General features: G+C 40.9%; 1 protein-coding gene across 2 annotated transcripts in view; it reads left to right on the top strand.

The window, feature by feature from the left end:
* The window catches only part of slc8a4a (solute carrier family 8 member 4a), a 120,162-nt gene that overhangs the window by 13,194 nt on the left and 82,781 nt on the right, over nt 1-24,187 (top strand). For both annotated transcript variants that reach the window (XM_061897891.1, XM_061897890.1), the window contains exons 3-4: nt 9,479-10,876; nt 10,957-11,474. In XM_061897891.1, coding sequence (XP_061753875.1) covers nt 9,545-10,876; nt 10,957-11,474 — 1,850 coding nt within the window. In that variant the 5' untranslated portion in view covers nt 9,479-9,544. The remainder of the gene's footprint in view (nt 1-9,478; nt 10,877-10,956; nt 11,475-24,187) is intronic.

Raw genomic sequence — 24,187 nt, 5'->3', positions numbered from 1 at the left:
CAGTTAATGTCGGGGCTCAGGTGGGCGGGCGGGGTTTGTTGGTAGCGGATGGGAGGGGGGGTGTATATTGTAGCGGTCCGGAAGAGTTAGTGCTGCAAGGGGTTCTGGTATTTGTTCTGTTGTGTTTATGTTGTGTTACGGTGCAGATGTTCTCCCAAAATGTGTTTGTTATTTTTGTTTGGTGTGGTTTCACAGTGTGGCGCATATTTTTAACAGTGTTAAAGTTGTTTATATGGCCACCCTCAGTGTGACCTGTATGCTGTTGATCAAGTATGCATTGCATTTACATACATGTGTGTAGAAGCCACATATATATTACGTGACTGGGTTGGCACGCTGTTTGTGAGGAGGGAAAACGGACTTGACGACAGGTTGTAGAGGACGCTAAAGGCAGTGCTTTTAAGGCACACCCCCAATATTGTTGTCCGGGTGGAATTTGGGAGAATGGTTGCACCGGGAGATTTTCGGGAGGGGCACTGAAATTCAAGAGTCTCCCGGGAAATCGGTGAATGCGGTGTTACAGCGGCACCGCTGTATAACACCGGCGGGCCAGTTCTAATGTTAATTTGATATAGCCTCAAGGGCCAAATGAAATTACACGGCGGGTCAAATTTGGCCCGCGGGCCAGAGTTTGACACCCATGCTCTAGTTGGACCGGAACTTGGGGACAGTTTTTCTGAGTAGTTTGAATATCAGGCACTTTGCGATTTGGTGTACTCTTTCCTCAACTCTAAGCCATCCCAATTTGGTAAAGTGGGCTTGAGTTAGGTGAGTCCGTGTATGGGAGGTTGAGCCGGAGTCTCACAAACTTGTTTTTGGAAGTTTGCAGTTTTGTTTTTAGTGGCTTGGGAATACTGGTGAACCATAACATGCAGGCATTGTCAAAATGACACTATGAGGGCAATGGCAAGGGTCTTAAGTGTATCCCTGTTGATAAACGCAAAAATCCTGCCCAAAAATCTAGTTTTATTATTGATTTTGGTAATTGCTTTTAATGCTGTTTTTTCACCCAAGAGGGTGTTGTCCAATATACAACCTAGGTAAATTACCTTGTCTTTGCTGGTGATTATGGTATCACCTGCTTTAATCGTAAAGCCCGGGGATTTACCTAGGTTCTGCTTGGACCCAAATAGGATGGACTCTGTTTTACCCAGGTGTAGTGACAGTCAGTTATCCGGAAGCCAGACACAGAGATTACTTAGTTCGGAGCCTAGTGCAATTTCAACCTTCGATTTGTACCTGTCCGAGGCCAGGATCGCTGAATCGTCCGCAAACAGAAACAAATTGCTGTTACATTCTGATTCCATGTCGTTAAAGTAAATCAAGAATAACAATGGTCCCAGAATGCTCCCCCTGTGGGACACCTCAGCTGACCTTGAGGGAAGAGGTCAGTGATCTGTTCACCTCGACCACCTGTTCTCTATCCTCAAGGTAAGATTTCATCCAGTTCTCTGATTTTGGATCAACATTTGCAATAGATTTGTCTAGTAACGGAAAAATTATTTCCATCTGCAATAACACTCCCCTACCCTCCTTAATCCCACCCGTTCCCTTATGACTAAGGAAGCTAAAAATTGCACACAAAAAAAGACATGTAATGGTTAAATTATTTCCAGCTGCAATAACACTCTTCTTTGCTCATTAATCACTCCTTTTCACTTGCGACTAAGAAAGCTTACATGTTATCTATATCAATAGACTTTAAAAGAAGTCAATGACAAAACTTGACAACGGTAAAACCAAGATGTCAACAAATGTGTACGTTTTTTTATACTTTGCATTTGATCCTTCTGTTGCTACAAGCATGACGCATTTTGGTTCTTTTTGAAACACTCGTAGCAAACATGTTTAAGAAATACAAATAATATCAAGATAATTAAATAAAAACAGGACCCAGGATAACAGGAGACAGCAAAAAGGATACCAAAAGACCAATCATCGAGCCCTGGCTGGAGGGCGAGGCAGGCATAAATAGCAGCCAGCTGATTGACTCACCGAGTCAAGCAGGAAATGGAACTAAAAAAAAGAGCGCTGACAGGAAACAAACACCAACCAAGGAAACACAACCCGACATGAATGTGACAGATTGTCACAATGATACTTAAATGGGGAGGAATAATAGACTTTAAAATTATATCAAACAACCAATAAACAAATTGATCACTGCATAGTATATATATATATATATATATATATATATATATATATATATATATATATATATATATATATATATATATATACAGTAGGGCTGCAAATCTTTGGGTGTCCCACGATTCGACTCAATATTGATTCTTGGGTCACGATTCGATAATATATCGATTTTTTTCGATTCGATTCTCGATTCAAAAACGATATTTTTCCGATTCAGAACGATTCTGTATTTATTCAATACATAGGATTTCAGCAGGATCTACCCCAGTCTGCTGACATGCAAGCAGAGTAGTAGAATTTAAAAAAATTTTTTTGAATTGTTGCTATTTTTAGAATATTAAAAAAAATATCACGTACCCCTTGGCATACCTTCAAGTACCCCCATTTGAGAACATCTGGTCTATAGGTCCGTAAGATATATAGATATCTAATGTACTCATACATTGTTTATGTAGGATATATGCATGTATATATAACCTAATCATATTGTTTCTTCAACTTCAAAATAGCTGACTGTTTTTTTCCCCTTCTCTGGGATTATATTCCCAGTTTTGATCTCAGACGTCTGGTCACTTATAGCATATAAGAATATTCTATTTCCGTTAAGCAAATTATGAACACGCCAAGACATGTGTCCTTTATCACAGTTACACGTATGACAAAAAAGCGTGTGAATATAAGTGGTATTCAGTGAGGTAAGATGTATGAAATGCACTGACAGTTCATTGCTCCTGCCAAATGAATTGCACCGAGTGGAGCGGATCACCACTCCAAGATGGCGGCCCCGCGTCTCGTCTGCGGCAATAGGCAGTAGCGCTCGATGCTGCATGCCCTTATAAGATGTCTATGGTTATAACGCTAGCAGTGAGTTTACAGCCTCACTGATTTAACTACACAGCAAATAAAAGTCACGTTACTCAGCCAATAAACGCTAGCTTACATTCAACACTTACCCTTCTTTGTGCAATTACAAATGTCGAACGAAGTTGTAAATTGATGCGTCTCCGTCTGTAATCTTCCAACCGCATGTTTTGCTTACGGCAATTCCTGTTTTGTTGACCAAGTCGTACTTTTCATACCCGGACGAAACACTTTATGGCATAATTTTCTTCACTTATTCTTCTGTTGTTTGAGAGCAGCTCTGCTTGGTTTTCCTGCAATTTGATTGGATGAATGCTGTGTGACGAAAACAACGTGGATGTAATTTGATTGGCTGTTGTACTGACAGGTAGCGCACAGGCTGTCATCGCACACACGCTGACAAACACACGTACAAAATGAAAGATACGGAGCACTCCTGAATAACTTTTTAATCGTTGGGTTTTGGGGAAAGTAGCAAGTCATGTCAAGTCAAAAGGCTCAAGTCCAAGTCAAGTCACAAGTCATGGATGTTAAAGTCTAAGTCGAGTTGCAAGTCTTTTTACATTTTGTCAAGTCGAGTTTAAAGTCATCAAATTCATGACTCGAGTCTGACTCGAGTCCAAGTCATGTGACTCGAGTCCACACCTCTGGTGTCTGCCTCACAATACGAAGGTCCTGAGTAGTCTGGGGTTGATTCCCGGGCTCAGGATCTTTCTGTGTGGACTTTGCATGTCCTCCCTGTGAATGCGTGGGTTCCCTCCGGGTACTCCGGCTTCCTCCCACTTCCAAAGACATGCACCTGGGGATAGGTTGATTGGCAACACTAAATTGGCCCTAGTGTGTGAATATGAGTGTGAATGTTGTCTGTCTATCTGTATTTGCCCTTCGATGAGGTGGTGACTTGTCCAGGGTGTACCCCCTTTACGCCCGATTGTAGCTGAGATAGGCACCAGCACCCCCTGCGACCCCAAAGGGAATAAGCGGTAGAAAATGGATGGATGGATATATATATGCATGAGGAAAGCATATCTTCATGCTGATTCCATCTTTATGGAAAATGGCCAGTGAATGTTCGCCATCCACCGTATTTTCTTTCTTGCCTCACTCGGTTTTTATTTTTGGCTTTTTGTCAGAGTTGACGTTACATTACGCACTGAGTCACTTTTTCTCTTCCTGCTGCAAGTGCAGAGGGTTACATTTCCAGCTCGGCTTCACACGAAATGACCACATTATACAGCATGTGTGGGAGTGGGACAACGGCAGAGAAGTTAAATGCCAATGACTCAACGATTGGAAGGTGCCAGTATTTCTACTTTCCAGAGCCCAAACCTGCGGAGCAATCAGATCCCACGTAATTTGCATACAAAAGAGAACGAGTGCTCTAGAGTTTAGAGCACTCGAAACTACAGTTGCAAATCTCTACCAATATGAAATGACTGATTTTTTTAGCATTAATACAATAAAAATATTGTAATTAAAATGATTGGTCTGAGCTCTGCGTCCCTCAACTGTCCTTGATTGGAAATCAGGACTCACCTGTCCCTATAGTTGCCAATCAAGATGCTTCTTTATACAGGCCCTGTCCTGGATCATTTTGCATTGTGCTTCATACACCTGATTACTCTTTGTGCACTTCCCAAATACAATACTTTGTTTTTGGTGTTACCTGCATGTTACCTTTACCTAATAAAAAGGGCTTGTTGCTGCACTTTCCTGACTTATCTGCCTCCCGGGGTCCAGACAAACAACAGAACATAACAATACGCAAAGTTGAGATGTGGATAATTTTTTCAGATAGTTTAGCATTATTGATTGACCTACAGTATATTGTATTGGTGTTAGTATTTTTACCATACACAATGTATCCAAGTGGCCCCCACATGCTTACATTTTTTTGTACGCGGCCCCCGCTGGAAGACGTTTGGACACACCTGTGCTATTGCGAGTAGCAATGGGTACCGACGTTGGTACTTTTAAAGGCGAAATTTTGCAGTTCTGGGTATGAATTTACTGAAAATCAAACAACGCCATGTTTTAACGTCACTCCAGACTCAGCCGGCTCAAACACTTGGCAGGCAAACAATCACTCAAGCAGCACTCACAGTGGATTCAGCCAAACTGCCTTTAGGTAATGTTGCAGTTTTCAATCCCAAAAAAGCAAGTATGCCAGATTAAAAACAACTCAAACCTGAAGAAAGGGTCCACTTTTCAAAATGCACTCGCTCGATACTAATTTGTCATGAAAAATTTTACATAGTGATTTCAACAAGTCCAAATTTTGTGTCTCCAGCTAAAATGGACATTTCAACAGTTGGCGTGTAATAAATTCAATACTTACAGTATAAACATGTTGAAGGGTTTAACAAAAGACTATATTTATTTAAATGGTTGACTAGTTTAGGCAATACACCATAGTCCAAATACTAGTACCATCTCATGTTGTGGAATTTCAACTGCATGCAAATTCCATTTTATAATACTTGCAAATAATGCTCAGAATTGTAAGAAAAAAAGATATAACAACTTGACAGCACACTTTACATTATCAGCATTACTGTTAGTTGTTAACTACTCAGTGGCCTAGTGGTTAGAGTATCCGCCCTGAGATCGGTGGGTGGTGAGTTCAAACCCCGGCTGAGTCATACCAACATACTTTGCAACCCTGCCGTATTTTCCGGGAGGTCCCGAAATTCAGCACACCTCCCGGGACAAATTTTCTCCCGAAATTCAGGCGAAACTGGAGGCCACGCCCGCTCCAGCTCCATGCGGCCCTGAGTGACGTGTCGACAGCCTGTTTTCACGTCCACTTTCCCAGAAAATGTCTGCCCAATGATGTTATAACTGTATAATGATTGAGGGTGAGTTCTTGGTTTCTTATGTGGGTTTATTGTTAGGCAGTTTCATTAACGTCCTCCCAGCGCGGCAACAACAGCAGTCTGTTTTCGTCTACCGTACAACAGTTCGTCTGCCGTAAACAGCAATGTTGTGAAACTCTTAAACAGGACAATACTGCCATCTACTGTACATGCATATGGTTAGAAAAACAAGGATGGACAATTCAACCCTTAACTCAACAATGAGTAGATGAGTGTTATGTGTGTGTAAATGTGTAAATAAATTAACAGTGAAATTCAAGTATTTCTTTTATATATATATATATATATATATATATACATATATATATATATATATATATATATATATATATATATATATATATATATATATATATATATATATATATGTATATATATATATATATATATATATATATATATATACCGGTATATAAAAACCCTGTTTCCATATGAGTTGGGAAATTGTGTTGGATGTAAATATAAACGGAATACAATGATTTGCAAAGCCTTTTCAACCCATATTCAGTTGAATATGCTACAAAGACAACAGATTTAAGGTTCAAACTGATAAACATCTTTTTTTTTTTCAAATAATCATTAACTTTAGAATTTGATGCCAGCAAAGCGTGACAAAGAAGTTGGGAAAGGTGGCAATAAATACTGATAAAGTTGAGGAATGCTCATCAAACACTTATTTGGAACATCCCACAGGTGTGCAGGCTAATTGGGAACAGGTGGGTGCCATGATTGGGTACAAAAGCAACTTCCATGAAATGCTAAGTGATTCACAAACAAGGATGGGGCGAGGGTCACCACTTTGTAAGCAAATTGTCGAACAGTTTTAGAACAAGATTTCTCAACGAGCTGTTGCAAGGAATTTAGGGATTTTACCATCTACGGTCCGTAAAATCATCAAAAGGTTCAGATAATCTGGAAAAATCACTGCACGTAAGCCATGATATTACGGACCTTTGATCCCTGCATCAAAGACCGACATCAGTGTGTAAAGGATATCACAACATGAGCTCAGGAACACTTCATAAAACCACTGTCAGTAACTACAGTTGGTCGCTACATCTGTAAGTGCAAGTTAAAACTCTACTATGCAAAGCCAAACCCATTTATCAACAACACCCAGAAATGCCGCCGGCTTCGCTGGGCCCGAGCTCATCTAAGATGGACTGATGCAAATTGGAAAAGAGTTCTGTGGTCTGACGAGTCCACATTTAAAAATTATATTTGGAAACTGTGGACGTGGTGTCCTCCGGAACAAAGAGGAAAATAACCATCCGGATTGTTATAGGCGCAAAGTTAAAAAGCCAGCATCTGTGATGGTATGGGGGTGTATTAGTGCCCAAGGCATGGATAACTTACACATCTGTGAAGGCACCATTAATGCTGAATGGTCCATACAGATTTTGGAGCAACATATGTTGTCATCCAAGCAACGTTATCATGGACGCCCCTGCTTATTTAGGCAAGACAAGGCCAAGCCACGTGATATAACAGCATGGCTTCGCAGTAAAAGAGTGCGGGTACTTTCCTGGCCAGACTGCAGTCCAGACCTGTCTCCCATCGAAAATGTGTGGCGCATTATGAAGCGTAAAATACGACAGCGGGGACCCTGGACTGTTGAACGACTGAAACTCTACATAAAACAAGAATGGGAAAGAATTCCACTTCCAAAGCTTCAACATTTAGTTTCCTCAGTTCCCAAACGTTTAATGAGTGTTGTTAAAAGAAAGAGTTATCTAACACAGTGGTGAACATGCCCTTTCCCAACTACTTTGGCACTTGTTGCAGCTACGACATTCTAAGTTAATTATTATTTGCAAAAAAAAATAAAGTTTATGAGTTTGAACATCAAATATCTTGTCTTTGTAGTGCATTCAACTGAATATGGGTTGAAAAGGTTTTGCAAATCATTGTATTCCGTTTATAGTTACATCTAGCACAATTTCCCAACTCATATACATATACATGTGTATACACACACACACACACACACACATATATATATATATATATATATATATATATATATATATATATATATATATATATATATATATTAGGGCTGCGAATCTTTGGTTGTCCCACGATTCGATTCAATATTGATTCTTGGGGTCGCGATTCGATACTGTATCGATTTTTTTCGATTCAATGCGATTCTCGATTCAAAAACGATATTTTTCTGATTCACAACGATTCTGTATTCATTCAATACATAGGATTACAGCAGGATCAACCCCAGTCTACTGATATGCTAGCAGAGTAATAGATTTTTTTTTATAAAGCTTTTATATTTATAAAGGACAATGTTTTATCAACTGATTGCAATAATTTAAATTTATTTTTAACTATTAAACAAACCAAAAATATGACTTAGTTTATCTTTGTGAAAACATTGGACACAGTGTGTTGTCAAGCTTATGAGATGCGATGCAAGTGTAAGCCACTGTGACACTATTGTTCTTTTTTTTCTATTTTTTATAAATGTCTAATGATAATGTCAATGAGGGATTTATAATCACTGCTATGCTGAAATTATAACTAATATTGATACTGTTGTTAATAATATTCATTTTTGTTTCACTATTTTTGAAATTATAACTAATATTGATATTGTTGTTAATAATATTCATCTTTGTTTCACTACTTTTGATTTGTTCCGTGTCGTGTTTGTGTTTTCTCTAAATTGCTCTGTTTATTGCAGTTCTGAATGTTGCTGGGTCAAGTTTGGTTTAGGAATTGAATTGCATTGTTATGGTTTTGCTGTGTATTGGTTTGTTGGATTGATTTAAAAAATTAAAAAAAATGTAAAAAATTAAAAAAATGAATCGATTTTTAAAAAAAGAGATTCGATTCATATCGATTTTTTCCTACACCCATAATATATATATGTATAAATATATATATATATATATATATAGATATATATATATATATATATATATATATATATACATATATATATATATTTATTTATATATATATATATATACATATATATATATATATATATATATATATATATATATATATATATATATATGTATATATATATATATATATATATATATATATATATATATATATATATATATGAAATACTTGACTTGGTGAATCTAGCTGTAAATATACTCCTCCCCTCTTAACCACGTCCCAACTACGCCCCGCCCCCCCAACCACGCCCCCCGCCCCACACCCCACCCTCCACCTCCCAAAATCGGGGGTCTCAAGGTTGGCAAGTATGCATACTAAAGACTATAAAAATGGGACCAATTCCCTCCCTCCTTGGCACTCAGCATCAAGGGTTGGAATTGGGGGTTAAATCACCAAAAATGATTCCCGGGCCCACTGCTCCCCTCACCTCCGAGGGGGTGAACAAGGCGGTGGGTCAAATGCAGACGACAAATTTCACCACACCTAGTGTGTGTGTGACAATCATTGGTACTTTAATTTTAACTTAACTTTAGATAAAATAGTGAGATTTTATTACACAAAGAAGTACCGTTGATTCAAATGTTAAAGATACCCCTCCCTAATTGTGAGTGTGCTCATATTGCACAAACTGATGATCTTTGTCAATTGTTTTCTTGCAGAAGTCCCATTAACTAAACCTCCACATGGATTGAACTGAGAGGAAAAGCAAAGATTTTCGTTCCACCATGTTACTCTCTAAGACCACGCCATCTTTCACTCCTTGTGTGCTCATCTCAATCCTGTTGCTCCTGCTCCCGGGCTTTACCCACGTGTCCCAAGGCAGTTCTGGCCATGAAGTCCCTGGCAGCTCACCCAGGAACTGCTCTTCCGAAGATAACTGCTCTGATGGCGTCGTGCTTCCCATGTGGAATCCCCAGAACCCTGTGGTGGGGGATAAGGTTGCTCGTGCCATTGTTTACTTTGCAGCGCTCATATACATGTTCCTTGGCATGTCTATCATCGCGGACCGCTTCATGTCGTCCATTGAGGTCATCACATCCCAAGAAAAGGAGATTACCATCAAGAAGCCTAATGGAGAAACAACAACCACGACGGTACGAATTTGGAACGAGACTGTATCCAACCTGACTTTAATGGCGTTAGGCTCCTCAGCCCCAGAAATCCTGCTGTCCGTCATTGAGGTGGTAGGTCATAACTTTGAATCGGGAGCTCTTGGACCGAGTACCATCGTGGGCAGTGCGGCGTTCAACATGTTTATCATCATAGCTCTCTGTGTCTATGTGGTGCCAGAAAATGAGATTCGCAAGATAAAGCACTTGAGAGTATTTTTTGTCACCGCCGCCTGGAGCATCTTTGCCTACATCTGGCTGTACCTCATTCTGTCCGTGTTCTCCCCTGGAGTGGTGGAAGTCTGGGAGGCGGTCCTCACTTTTCTCTTCTTCCCGCTCTGTGTGCTACAAGCTTGGATCGCCGATCGCCGCCTGCTCTTCTACAAGTACGTCAACAGACGTTATCGCGCCGACAAGAATCGGGGCATCATCATCGAATCAGAGGGGGACGCCATGTTCACCAAAATGGACTTGGAGATGGACGGCCAGGGAGTCAACTCCCATACTCATCCAAAGGAGGCTCTGGATGGCATGTTGGAGGGGGTGGAGGAAGGCGGAGGGACGAGTGCGGAACAAGACCAGGAAGAGGAAGCTAGGAGGGAGATGGCTCGCACTCTGAAAGATCTGAAGCAGAGGCACCCAGAGAAGGACATGGAGCAGCTGATTGAGATGGCCAACTACCAAGTCCTGGTGCAACAACAGAAGAGTCGGGCCTTCTACCGTATCCAAGCCACACGCATGATGATTGGAGCTGGAAACATCCTGAAAAAACATGCTGCCGACCAAGCCAGGAAGGTGGTGAGCTGCCATGAGGCCACCGGACAAGAAGAGGACCCCAACACCATCTACCTGCAATTTGACCCCTCCCTCTACCAGTGCTTTGAGAACTGTGGCTCCTTGAAGCTCTCAGTGAGCCGCCATGGAGGAGAGAGCGGCTGTACAGTGAAGGTGCGAGGAAAACTTGAATAATTTAGTGCTTTGTTACGACACCAGCCGGTAAATAATTTCTCATATTTGCTCCCACACAGGTTGACTACCGCACAGAGGATGGAACCGCCAACGCCGGCTCAGATTACGAGTTCGCCGAGGGGACTTTGGTCTTCAAGCCCGGCGAGACCACAAAAGAGTTCACCGTCGGCGTTATTGACGACGACATTTTCGAGGAGGACGAGCACTTCTACGTGCGCCTCAGCAACCCTCGAATAGTGCACCGAGCTGAGGTGTCCGTCCTGGAGCCGCGCTCCATCTCATCCAGCAACAGCATGGTGGGCATCGCCTCCCATACCCCGCCCAAAGCCGCCCTGGGCAGCGCTGACACCGCCACTGTCACCATCTATGACGACGACCACGCCGGCATCTTCACGTTTGAGAGCAGCTCCACCAGGGTCAGTGAGAGCGTCGGAAACATGCAGGTCAAGGTTCACCGGACGTCCGGAGCAAGGGGGAAAGTAGCAGTGCCTTACCACACGGTCGAGGGCACCGCCAGGGCCGGTGAGGACTACGACGAAGTTTGCGGAAAGCTGGAGTTTCAGAACGACGAGACCATGTGAGTGACAAAATTGTCTTCTTCATTAAATATTAGAGCCCATATGTTGACGCTTGCTCTCCAAGCTCAGCTCTTTCACAGTGATGATGTGGGAGGATGAGAGTAGATCATTGTGAGGCAGATAATAGCTGATGTAAAGAGGAACATTTCTATGAACGAGTGCTGCTTTTACCCTTTTGGAGTGTTTGTAGAGGTTATAAGAGTTCACTGTATAATGGAGTGATGGTAAAGGTGATGGGGGACTAACAGAAAGGATGGATCTAAAGAAGCGACTAATAATGTGAATTCATTAAGATGTCAGCTTGTGAAAAAACCCAAAACAGATATGACGGCCGAATGAATTACGGCATGGCAGGCGAAAGCGTGAGGAACGTTTAGAGTGAGCAGAATAAAACGTGTGAAATAAATTATTCTACATGAGGATTGCAGGGCGAGTGTGTGGGTGTATTGCGTGGGACGGCTGAGCGCACTGTGGGAGGAAGAAAAGGCAGGTAAAGGGACAGAGAATTCATATCTCTGTTTGACTCCTGCCTCACAGTGCAGGTGGAATGAGATTGTTCACTTCCATTTTTGAGCACTTTGCATTCATTTTATTAAGGTGTGAATTAGGGCTGCAACTAACAACTATTTTGATAGTCAACTACCGATTACTGTTGTTGACTAATCAGATTATGGAGCATACATCTAAACATCCTTGCATCCATTCATTTTCTACCGCTTGTTCCTTCCGGGGTCGCGGCGTGGCTGGAGCCTTTCCCAGCTGCACCAGGGGGGAAGGTAGTGTACACCCCGGGCAGATCGCCACCTCGTCTCAGGACCAACACAGATAGACAGTCAAACATTAACACCCACATTCATACATTAGGGTACATTTAGTGTTGCCAATCAGCCTATCCCTAGGTGTGGCTCCTATTTAGAGATACAGTATGTATACCTTTCACGTTTGAACCGACACGGTACCAATTCCTGGTACCCTGGGAATCGAAACAGGTACTCAACAGTAACAGTTTTTGGTGCATGTGTTAGTAAATGTTAATTTCTTTGATGATAAAAATATTATTTTTAATTAAACAGTGAGCTGATTGAAATAACTTGGCTGTCCAGTTGTTATACTTTGATTTCTTACATTTTAATCAATCAATCAATCAATCAATGTTTATTTATATAGCCCTAAATCACAAGTGTCTCAAAGGGCTGCACAAACCACAACGACATCCTCGGTAGAGCCCACGTAAGGGCAAGGAAAAACTCACACCCAATGGGACGTCGGTGACAGTGACAATGATGACTATGAGAAACCTTGGAGAGGACGGCATATGTGGGTAACCCCCATAGGGGACCGAAAGCAATGGATGTCGAGGGGGTCTAACATGATACTGTGAATGTTCAATCCATAGTGAATCTAACATAACGGTGAGAGTCCAGTCCAAAGTGGATCCAATATAGTAGCGAGAGTCCCGTCCATAGTGGAGCCAGCAGGAAACCATCCCAAGCAGAGGCGGATCAGCAGCGCAGAGATGTCCCCAACCGATACACAGGCGAGCAGTCCATCCTGGGTCCCGACTCTGGACAGCCAGTACTTCATCCATGGCCACCGGACCTGTGTCCCCTCCCTCCACAAGGTAGAGGTGGACAGAAGGGAAAAAGAAAATAAATGGCAGATCAACTGGTTGGGTGTATTTAAAGGCTAGAGTATACAAATGAGTTTTAAGATGAGACTTAAATGCTTCTACTGAGGTAGCATCTCAAACTGTTACCGGGAGGGCATTCCGTCCCCCACCTCCGGGCCTGGCTCCAGAGGGGGGCCCCGGTGACCCGCGTCCGGGCGAGGGAAATCTGGGTCCATGTTTTGTCTTCTTCTTAGAGGTCTTCGAACTGCTCTTTGTCTGATCCCTCACCTAGAACCTGTTTGCCTTGGGAGACCATACCAGGGGGCATAAAGCCCCCGGACAACATAGCTCCTAGGATCATTGGGACACGCAAACTCCTCTACCACGATAAGGTGGCAGCTCAGAGAGGAGCAAATTATTTTTTTTTTTTTTCCACAGGCTAATAATACATTTTTAAAATAAAATAACTATAATGAATGAACCAAACATTCAAGCCTTGAAGTAGCAAGAGAAAATGCATGAATAAAACGTTATTTATTGGTCAGTTTGCTGGAAGTTTCCCGGAAGAGTTAGTGCTGAAAGGGGTTCTGGGTATTTGTTCTGTTGTTACGGTGCGGATGTTCACCCGAAATGTGTTTGTCTTTCTTGTTTAGTGTGGGTTCACAGTGTGGCGCATATTTGTAACATTGCTAAAGTTGTTTATACAGCCACCCTCAGTGTGACCTGTATGGCTGTTGACCAAGTATGCGTTGCATTCACTTTTGCGTGTGTGTGTGTGTGTGTGTGTGTGTGTGTGTGTGTGTGTGTGTGTGTGTGTGTGTGTGTGTGTAAAAGCCACAAATATTATGTGACACGCTGTTAGTATGGAGGAAAAGCGGACGTGACGACAGGTTGTAGAGAATGCTAAAGGCAGTGCCTTAAATGCACGCCCCCAATATAGTTGTCCAGGTGGAAATCGGTAGAAATTCCGGAGAATGGTTGCCCCGGGAGATTTTCGGGAGGGGCACTGAACTTCGGGAGTCTACCGGGAAAATTAGGAGGGTTGGCAAGTATGAGTATTAGCGGTGAATGCGGTGTTACAGCGGCACCGATGCTGTATAACACCGGCGTGCCAGCTCTAATGCTAAATTGATATTGCCTCAAGGGCCAAACTCAATTACACGGCGGGCCAGATTTGGCCCACGGGCCAGAGTTTGACACCCATGAACTACATCATTCTTGACCTTCTGACCATGCTACTTTTGTGGTAAACAAACACTATGCAGGTAGTCTAAATAAAGGTGCTCGCAGAACAACCTTAAAGCGACATTATTGTTTATACTTTTTATTTTAGTCGACTCAATTTACTGTAATTTCAGCTGACTAAAATGTCTAACTCTTTGTAACTATCTTAGTGACGAGAGTCAAAGACTGCATCATCGAGATGTCCGAGATGCTTCCCATGTTTCAAATGCTTCCTTATGTACTGCCATGATATTTGATATGTTTAGAGTTCAGGCTTTAACCGCGGACTCCGTTTGACATCAGTGATGACGACTATTATCAACAAATTAATTTTATGACAGATTTTTGTTGACTAATTGTCCCAGCCGTAGTGTGAATGTGCCTTGAACCCCTTACAAAATGTAACAAAAGACTTTCCTGAGCATCCGACACAATTACAGGAAGTTGAGCTTCATGGGATCCCTAATGGTCTCCGCATAATGCAGACAGCTGCACAAACTAAACTTAATGAGCCAATGGTGTGCAACTTAGTGAAATTGGGGAGGGGGGTCACAGGCAGCTTGTATCTGCATTGGAAAGGAGAGTCGGTGCTTACTGTTAGTCTGATTGTGGCTCATTAACGATACATGGTCTTTGCAGTTCTGCTCTCAAGGCGTAGGGTAAAACATACAACTGTGTTCACACACAAGCAAGACCTTCGAGGCAAACGGATGAGAATCATTCAGAGGTTATCTCGGCTTCTGAGACCAAAGTGAAAAGCTGTTCGACATCTTGCTTTGTAAGTGCATGTGGGGAAAATAAAGGAATTTACCGATGAGCATGCCAAAGTTATGCAATCAGGCCTAAATATTTTAAAAGATTAAATTCTGTTTCTGACGCAAACTATGTGGAACCGAGTTGGACTGAATTTTTCATTATATTTCTTTTTAATTCAAAGAATCCAGTCGGTCCTTTTGAAACATGAATATAATGTGTCTTCACCTAAAGTTTTGCCCGTGAGACTGACCGTTTTTTTGTCACTGAGCAGATTAGCTTGCAAATACATTTCCCATATGCAGCTCAAGGCACTAACAGTAGGTACACAAATGTAAGGTTCATCAAAATGTTGTTACAATCTTAGTATGTTACAGTTCAGTTCTGTGCCACACAAAGCATATTGTGAAATAACACATTTAAGAAAAAAAAACTTCCTAAACTAATAAACATTATTATTACCTCCAGTAAGAAATACTATGGTAGAAAAGCGCTATAAAAGTATAATCCATTTACCATTTACTGAGATCTATTAAGATCCATATAATAAGTTCGAAATGGTGTGCGCGCACAATAAAACTGGGTGGACTGTGATTTACTAAAACTGTGTGTAATTGATAACATTTATAAAGTGGCGTTGACGACATGACTTAAATATTTTTTTTACTTTTAGTAGCGGCTGTTACCACGGAGACACTATTTGACATCCATGGCATCGTGGGCCAATCTTTGCAATTTTGTTTATGTTGTAGAATATGCTGTTGAAGAAAGAGGCGACACAAAAGCAGAACTGCGGTTTACCAGGTTTATTGAAAACCTTGAAGAGTGTGGGGGGTGTGTATTCTACCACAAGTGAATGTATGCGGACGATGTGTAGAATTAACAATGTAAGTTTTACCAGGGGTTGTTGTCGGTGCGTGTTGTGTGAATCTTTCGTCGAATCCAAGGGGCAAGACGAAGATATAGTCAGCAGGGAGGCGAGCAGTCTGGGGTTGGAGAGAGGCAACAATGTCCGAGTCCAAGCTGGGGTCGAGGGTCGAGGGATGCAAGCAGAGATCCGGGTGGAGGTCGTGAGGCAAGGCACGATCACAGGCAACAGGGAAGGCACTGTGGAAGACACAAGGGACATCAAACACGGGAACAAGGAAGAGCACAAATAAGGCGAGCAAGGGGTGCCAGACGTGATGCTTACTGTGAAAGATTGGCTACTTTCTGGCAAAGGTCTCCTGGGTCCGCTGGCTTTTATGTTTGCACATACCCTCCAAATGTGCTAACGATAGACGCAGAAACAGCGTCCGGTTTCAGTCTTGATTAATCACAATATGAGTGCTTAATAATTATATTCGTGTCTCCTCCGCCCAGTATTTTGGCGTTCTGATCATCATATATTCTGCATACACATGAAAACAAATACTCTAAATCAGGGGTGCCCACACTTTTTCTGCAGGCGAGCTACTTTTCAATTGACCAACTCGAGGGGATCTACCTCATTTATATATATCATTTATATTTATTTATTTATGAAAGAGACATTTCTGTAAACAAGTTAAATGTGTTTAATGATAATACAAGCATGTGTAACACATATAGATGTCTTTCTTTCACGAAGACAAGAATATAAGTTGATGTATTACCTGATTCTGATGACTTGCATTGATTGGAATCAGACAGTAATGATGATAACGCCCACATTTTCAAATGGAGGAAAAAAAAGTTGTCCTTTCTGTACAATACGACATGAAAGTGGTTGGTTTTTGGCATCTAATTCATCCAGCTTTCATACACTTTAGAAGAAAAACATTGGCGGCAAATTCCGTAGCTTGCTTGATTGACATTCACGGCACCCGAGGGTCTTGTGAGATGACGCTGGCTGCTGCCAGTTCATTATTATGAAAAAATGACAGAGAGGAAGGCGAGAAACACTTTTTATTTCAACAGACTTTCGCGCCGTCCCTTCCGTCAAAACTCTAAAGGCCGACTGCACATTTCCTATCTTCACAATAAAAGCCCTGCTTCATGCTGCCTGCGCTAACAAAATAAGAGTCTTGGAAAGCTGGTGTGCACAAGTGATGTGCACGCCAGCTTTCTGAGGGATCGCTTGTGCACGCCAGTTTTCTGAGACTCTGTATTTAGTTAGCGCAGGCAGCATGAAGCAGGGCTTTTATTGTGAAGATAGGAAATGTGCAGTCGGCCTTTAGAGTTTTGACGGAAGGGACGGCGCGAAAGTCTGTTGAAATAAAAAGTGTTTCTTGCCTTCCTCTCGGTCATATTTTAATAATAATGATCTTGCAGCAGCCAGCGTCATCTCACAAGACCCTCCGGTACCGTGAATGTCATTTAAGTGACGTCTTGGTGAAGATTGATGATCACTAATTTTTAGGTCTATTTTTTTTAAAAGCCTGGCTGGAGATCGACTGACACACCCCCCGCGGTCGACTGGTAGCTCGCGATCGACGTAATGGGCACCCCTGCTCTAAATAGATTGCGCTAAGAACTTGTGCTACCAAGTTTACACATGTTCTGGTACTTCTATATAATCCTTTATATATCAGGCCCGTAGTGTTATTTGAATTGGGAACTTGACCCACCTACAGAATCTTGCAAATGCACTACAAATAGCCAAAATTATGTTGCAAAATTATGATTAATTGAGATTATCAGTGCAAAATACTAAACACATATTTTATAATGATCATTTTATAAAAAACAAAAAACTAAAATCTTATTCAAATTAAAGTTTACATATTAGCATTCAGGAAAACAAGAGTAAGCAAAAAATTATGAATTTTTAACCACTCGTTCTGGAGTCACTCATATCTATTGTCACTTTCTGTACACCTCAGCTTTACAGGTGCTACGTTGACATCAGTTGGGAGTTAATGATGTCTACCGTGTCAATTATTCAGAGTATAAATAATTACTGGCACTTGAGCGTCTAATTGAGTTGTGTTTCCTACACGCTCAAAAATAGAGGTACCACGGTGTACCTTTTCAAGAGTTATTTCTGTACCTTTTAGTTCAGGTGTATTTGTATACTTGATCAATTTGTTCCACGTGAAGTGCAATTGTTACAAACCCCTGACCTTATACAGCTTGAGGTTCTTCAACTAGCAAGTACCTCTTAGAAAGCTGATAGTGCTAGGATAATGTAAACATGGCCTGGGCATGGAACTATGGACGGCAAGTTGATGTCCAGGCAGCCGGCGTCGCTGTATATATATATATATATATATATATATATATATATATATGTATATATATATATATATATATATATATATATAAATATATGTATATATATATATATATATATGTATATATATATATATATATATATATATATATATATATACACATATATATATATATATATGTATATATATATATATGTATATATATATATATATATATATATATATATATATATATATACATATATATATATATATATATATATATATATATATATATATATATATATAACAAAAGGGAATAAGCGGTAGAAAATGGACGGGTGGATATATATATATATATATATATATATATATATATATATATATATATATATGTATAAATATATGAAGTATTACAGTTTTTTAATCAATATGTTCGTAATAAATAAAAATCATGATTTGGATGTCAATCCATCCGTTTTCTACTGCTTGTCCCTATTGGGGTTAAGGGGGGTGCTGGAGTCTATCTCAGCTGCCGTCAAGCGGAAGGTAGCGTACACCCTGGACAAGTCGCCACCTCATTACAAGGCATGATTTTGATGTGAATCGATTTTTTGGAGCATATGATATTTATACTACTATTAGTAGGCCCAATTTAAAATACTAATTATATTAGGTATTTTCAAACGTGAAAAGGTGTATATATAATCATATTATATAATTCAATTATTTTTTTACCCTTTTTGGTAGTACATTCTGGCCTTTTAACGACCAATATTGTTCTTTTGAGAGGCATAAATGTTCTTGTCTTGTACCTTTATTTGTGATCAAGGGGATGACACACTCACTAATTACTTGAGGTGTGGCGTTTATTTAAGTGGAGGCTACTATTAAGAAAATATTGTTACTAAAATACCCAAGTAGTAACGAACTGGCTACATCAATTATAACAACAAGATTATTTAGGCTGCAGACACAATTTTACTTGTAGTAATGTATTAAAAACATGTCCCTATATAATGAGGGTGTGCACAGAAATTTCATCAATTGGCTGCAATGAAATGTAACTTAAGAAATCCGATCCACCAAGTTCAGCTGCATATATCTCTGTCAAATCTCATAAAATCAGATTGTAATTATGTCGGCTAGTTTTAGATTTACCGAGCGTGCACCAGATATAATACAATCTGGACAAAAGCTATCCTCCTTAAAGCAATTAAGATTGGGATGGTTTACTCAGCAATCGTGTATATGTGACATGCATGAGCTTCTGGTATTAGGGTGCTTATCATGTTCAGCCTTCCAAGCAAAGCTGGATGGTTTGTTCAGGGGGACCTAGGCCCCGGACCCCAGGCTACTGTGTGTGCAGTCACTGATTCTGTGTGCCACGCTTTTCCAATTGATGTTGGAACTAAAAGAGGAGGGCATATTTTTTAAACCCTTTTGTCCCAGAGCCAGGAAGAAGCTTCCACTGTTAAAAAGAAACGAACATCTAAACTCTGCAGTGCAGCAAATAGATGTTGATGCACAGACATAAGCCTTTGAGCTAAAATAAACAAGCATTTTGTGTGCATATGGATTAGTTGAAGCCCTACACAGATCCTGTGATGCTTGTGTGCATGCCTTCCTTTGTATCTGTTTTTGTTTGCACCTCAGTATGTGTGCTGTAACACCAGTTGAGGCTGAAGTGGAAAACAGGGGTAGTTACATAAGCGAGCATGGAAAGCGCTGCAAGTGGAAGGGGAACACTTTCTGGAAAGGTAAATAGCCAACGTTCTTAACTTCTCATACTTAACATTGTTTTCAATCAATAATGTTTTGAACTTTATAGCACACGTGGACGAAAGGAGAGCTCCACACTAATGGTTGGCTAAGAGATTAACATCTTAGTTTAAACTTTCCCTAAAGTCTGCCGATTTGGTTGAAATTGTGAGACAGAGGAGGGTCAAGAGAGCCGATAGACTAGATTAGGAACAAGACAAAGGTTATTGACATTCTACAGTGAAACATGATTCTTCAAAGGGGTTTATCAGTAGAAAAGTTTGTAAATCGAGGCACAATTCCCCATACATAAACATGAATAATGGACTCCAGCCTTGACAAACGTCCCTATTTTAGTAAAAGTCTGTACACTTTTGGGCGGCATAGCTCGGTCGGTAGAGGGGCTGTGCCAGCAACTTGAGGGTTCCAGGTTCGATACCCACTTCTGCCATCCTAGTCACTGCCGTTGTGTCTTTGGGCAAGACACTTTACCCATCTGCTCCCAGTATCACCCACACTGGTTTAAATATAATTTATATATTGGGTTTCACTATGTAAAGCGCGTTGAGTCACTAGAGAAAAGCGCTATATAAATATAATTCACTTCACTTCACTTTCAACACAATATTAAACGATATAAAGTACTGTACATCAAGCAAATACAACAAGGGGGTGATGGTTCAACTTTCAAAATACCATATTTTTTGGACTATAAGATTGCACCAGTATATAATCCATAGTCAATATATTTTTGAAGGAAAAACATATTTCTCCATGTATTAGCCGCATGGGATATACAATGTAAAATAAGTTATTTACACAGAAAGATTTTGTAAATTTTTATTTACACACTGTACCTTATCGGTGCCTGTAACACAACAGTAAAATGGAAGATCAAACAAAACAGAAGTCATCGTCACAAACCCACGAGCTGCGGAAGCTACCTCTCCAATCAGCTAAACAAACTCAATCACTCCACGGTGACATTTTGATGAATTTACTAAGGAATTTGTGAAACTGAAACAATACAAAAATAATGTCATTGTAAGTTAAAGGCCTACTGAAATGAGATTTTTTTATTTAAACGGGAATAGCAGGTCCATTCTATTTGTCATACTTGATCATTTCGCAATATTGCCATGTTTTTGCTGAAAGGATTTAGTAGAGAACATCGACGATAAAGTTCGCAACTTTTGGTCGCTAATAGAAAAGGCCTGCCTTTACCGGAAGTATGTACGCGTGACGTCTCGAGATGCAGGGCTCCACACATATTCACATTGTTTTTAACGGGAGCCACCAGCAGTAAGAGCAATTCGGACCAATAAAGCGACAATTTCCCCATTAATTTGAGCGAGGATGAAAGATTTGTGAATTAGGATATTGATAGTGAAGGACTAGAAAAAGAAAAAAAAAAGGCGACGGCTCCGGGCGGCGGCAGTGTGACCGTTTCAAATGTAATTAGACACATTTACTAGGATAATTCTGGAAAATCCCTTATCTGCTTATTGTTTTAATAGTGTTTTAGTGAGATTTTAAAGATTGTAAAGACATACCTCGAAGTCGGATGGCTGCGGTGAACACGAAGTGTCTCAGAGAGAAGCCGAGGAGCCAAGCTCACAGCTGCCTTTCAAACAGCTGCTGCAGAACGACGAATAATCCAATGATTTCTCCGGTAAGATATCCATCCAATCCATCTATTTTCTACCGCTTATTCCCTTTTGGGGTCGCGGGGGGCGCTGGCGCCTATCTCAGCTACAATCGGGCGGAAGGCGGGGTATACCTTGGACAAGTCGCCACCTCATCGCAGGGCCAACACAGATAGACAGACAACATTCACACACTAGGGCCAATTTTTTAGTGTTGCCAATCAACCTATCCGGTAAGATATATATCACAATTTCCCGATCCAAAAACATGCTGGTTGGCGTAGAGAAAACATGTTCGGTTGACCACTCTGTGTTAAAGCTTCACAACAAACAAAGAAACACCGGCTATGTCTCGCTGCTAAAGACAGCTGCACTCCACCGCTTTCCACAAACAGCATTCTTCTTTATAGTCTCCATTATTAAATGAACAAATAGCAAAAGATTCAGCAACACAGATGTCCAAAATACTGTGTAATTATGCGGTTAAAGGAGACGACTTTTAGCCGCGAGTGGTGCAGCTGCTAATATTTCCTTACAGTCCGTGATGTCACGCGTACGTGTCAACATTCCGCGATGTTTTCAACCAGAAAGTAGTGGGAAATTTAAAATTGCAATTTAGTAAACGAAAAAGGCCGTATTGGCATGTGTTGCAATTTTAATATTTCATCATTGATATATAAACTATCAGACTGCTTGGTCGGTAGTAGTGGGTTTCAGTAGGCGTGTTAGCATATTAGGTAATGCTGACGACGTTATCTTAAATACATTATGATAGCATATACAAATATGCATTAAAACACTAATGTCAAACATGTGACGGTTTAGAAAGTATGAATAGTTTTACGTCTGTTGTAAAACTTAACAAATGTTGCTTGGAGTTATGAGGAAACCATACGAGTAGAAACGCTAAGGACAACTCCAAGACAAGACGGCACTTGTACTTTCAGTTCACAGCACTGTACAAGAGGAAATACTGTAGACGTTCAACTCACAGCACCTGCGGTGAGCAAGCTCGTCCAAAAGATGGCGCCATAGCACAAACAATAACACATATTTTCTGTGTTTCTGTCTGTTTTATGAAAATTATTTATTCAATACAAAACAATTTGGCTGTTAGTGAAGAAAAATCCATAAATTAGTTGCACCATTTTATAAGCTGCAGAGTGCAAAGCATAGAAAAAAAGGAGTGGCTTATAGTCCGGAAAATACAGTATTAAGTCAAAGTCAAAACAACAAATAGCTAAACTGCCCTCATTTGCAGCCGCTCTGTTGAAAACACCCACACACATCTTCACTAGTCCTGTGGTGCACTCACAATTAAACATCACAAAACATCTTAACTTTAACAGCCAGGTCGCAACAATAATTAGGATTAAAAAAGAAAATCCACTTTACCTTACTGACTAATCGTTTCTGTGTTTCGCAGAGGGAGAAGGTGAAAGGCAGTGTTGACTACTCTCTGGATACTTACGGAATTTTTAAACCCACTCATTGCTTGTCCGTTGCTTTATTTGGACTCGTATTGAGCTAGCAAAACTAGAACAAAGTCAAAGGCGAAAAAAAGTAGTGCAGGAGCTATCGACAGCACTGCTCTCCTGAGTAAATAAGCATCGGAGGTCGATCAGCCCGCCCACAATAGATGTGCTGATGGGCACAAAATGTCGGCGCTGCGAGACACACAATGGATGGATGAAATGGTCACTCACTGAGACAAGCTTTGCACAACAAACCATATGTGTACTCGGCCTGTGGTTCGTAAATCGAGGTTCTGCTAACTACGGATGGAGATGAGAAAACAATACACATAACAAGAACTGTATTGTTTTTTTTATAATAGGCAGCAGTCCTCAACACCAATATTAACCAGAAGCCGCCACATCAACAACACAGTGACAGAACTTCCTCATAATGAACCGATGACGATTACGGCAAGTGAGGTTGCATTTACAAACCCCCACAATTATGAGCATCGACAAGCAAGTCGTTTTTTTGCCGGTTCTCATTGTTCTGTATTTCTACAATAATGACACTATATGACAATTAATAGCAAATTGTATTACTTATTTTGGGCTTCACGGTGGCAGAGGGGTTAGTGCGTCTGCCTCACAATAAGAAGGTCCTGCAGTCCTGGGTTCAAATCCAGGCTCGGGATCTTTCTGTGTGGAGTTTGCATGTTCTCCCCGTGAATGCGTGGGTTCCCTCCGGGTACTCCGGCTTCCTCCCACTTCCAAAGACATGCACCTGGGGATAGGTTGATTGGCAACACTAAATTGGCCCTAGTGTGTGAATGTGAGTGTGAATGTTGTCTGTGTGTGTTGGCCCTGCGATGAAGTGGCGACTTGTCCAGGGTGTACCCCGCTTTCCGCCCGATTGTAGCTGAGATAAGCGCCAGCGCCCCCCGCGACCCCGAAAGGGAATAAGCGGTAGGAAATGGATGGATGGATGGATTACTTATTTTGAATGCAATAATTAGCTTTTTTTTTTTTAGATTTATTAAAACTACTATTCTGTTTTGTAACCGTCTGGTGTGTGGGTGGACCCCAGGA

The sequence above is a fragment of the Nerophis ophidion genome, linkage group LG04 (genome assembly GCF_033978795.1).
Source record: "Nerophis ophidion isolate RoL-2023_Sa linkage group LG04, RoL_Noph_v1.0, whole genome shotgun sequence".
Taxonomy (NCBI): domain Eukaryota; kingdom Metazoa; phylum Chordata; class Actinopteri; order Syngnathiformes; family Syngnathidae; genus Nerophis; species Nerophis ophidion.
This window is presented reverse-complemented; position numbering and strand designations above follow the sequence as displayed.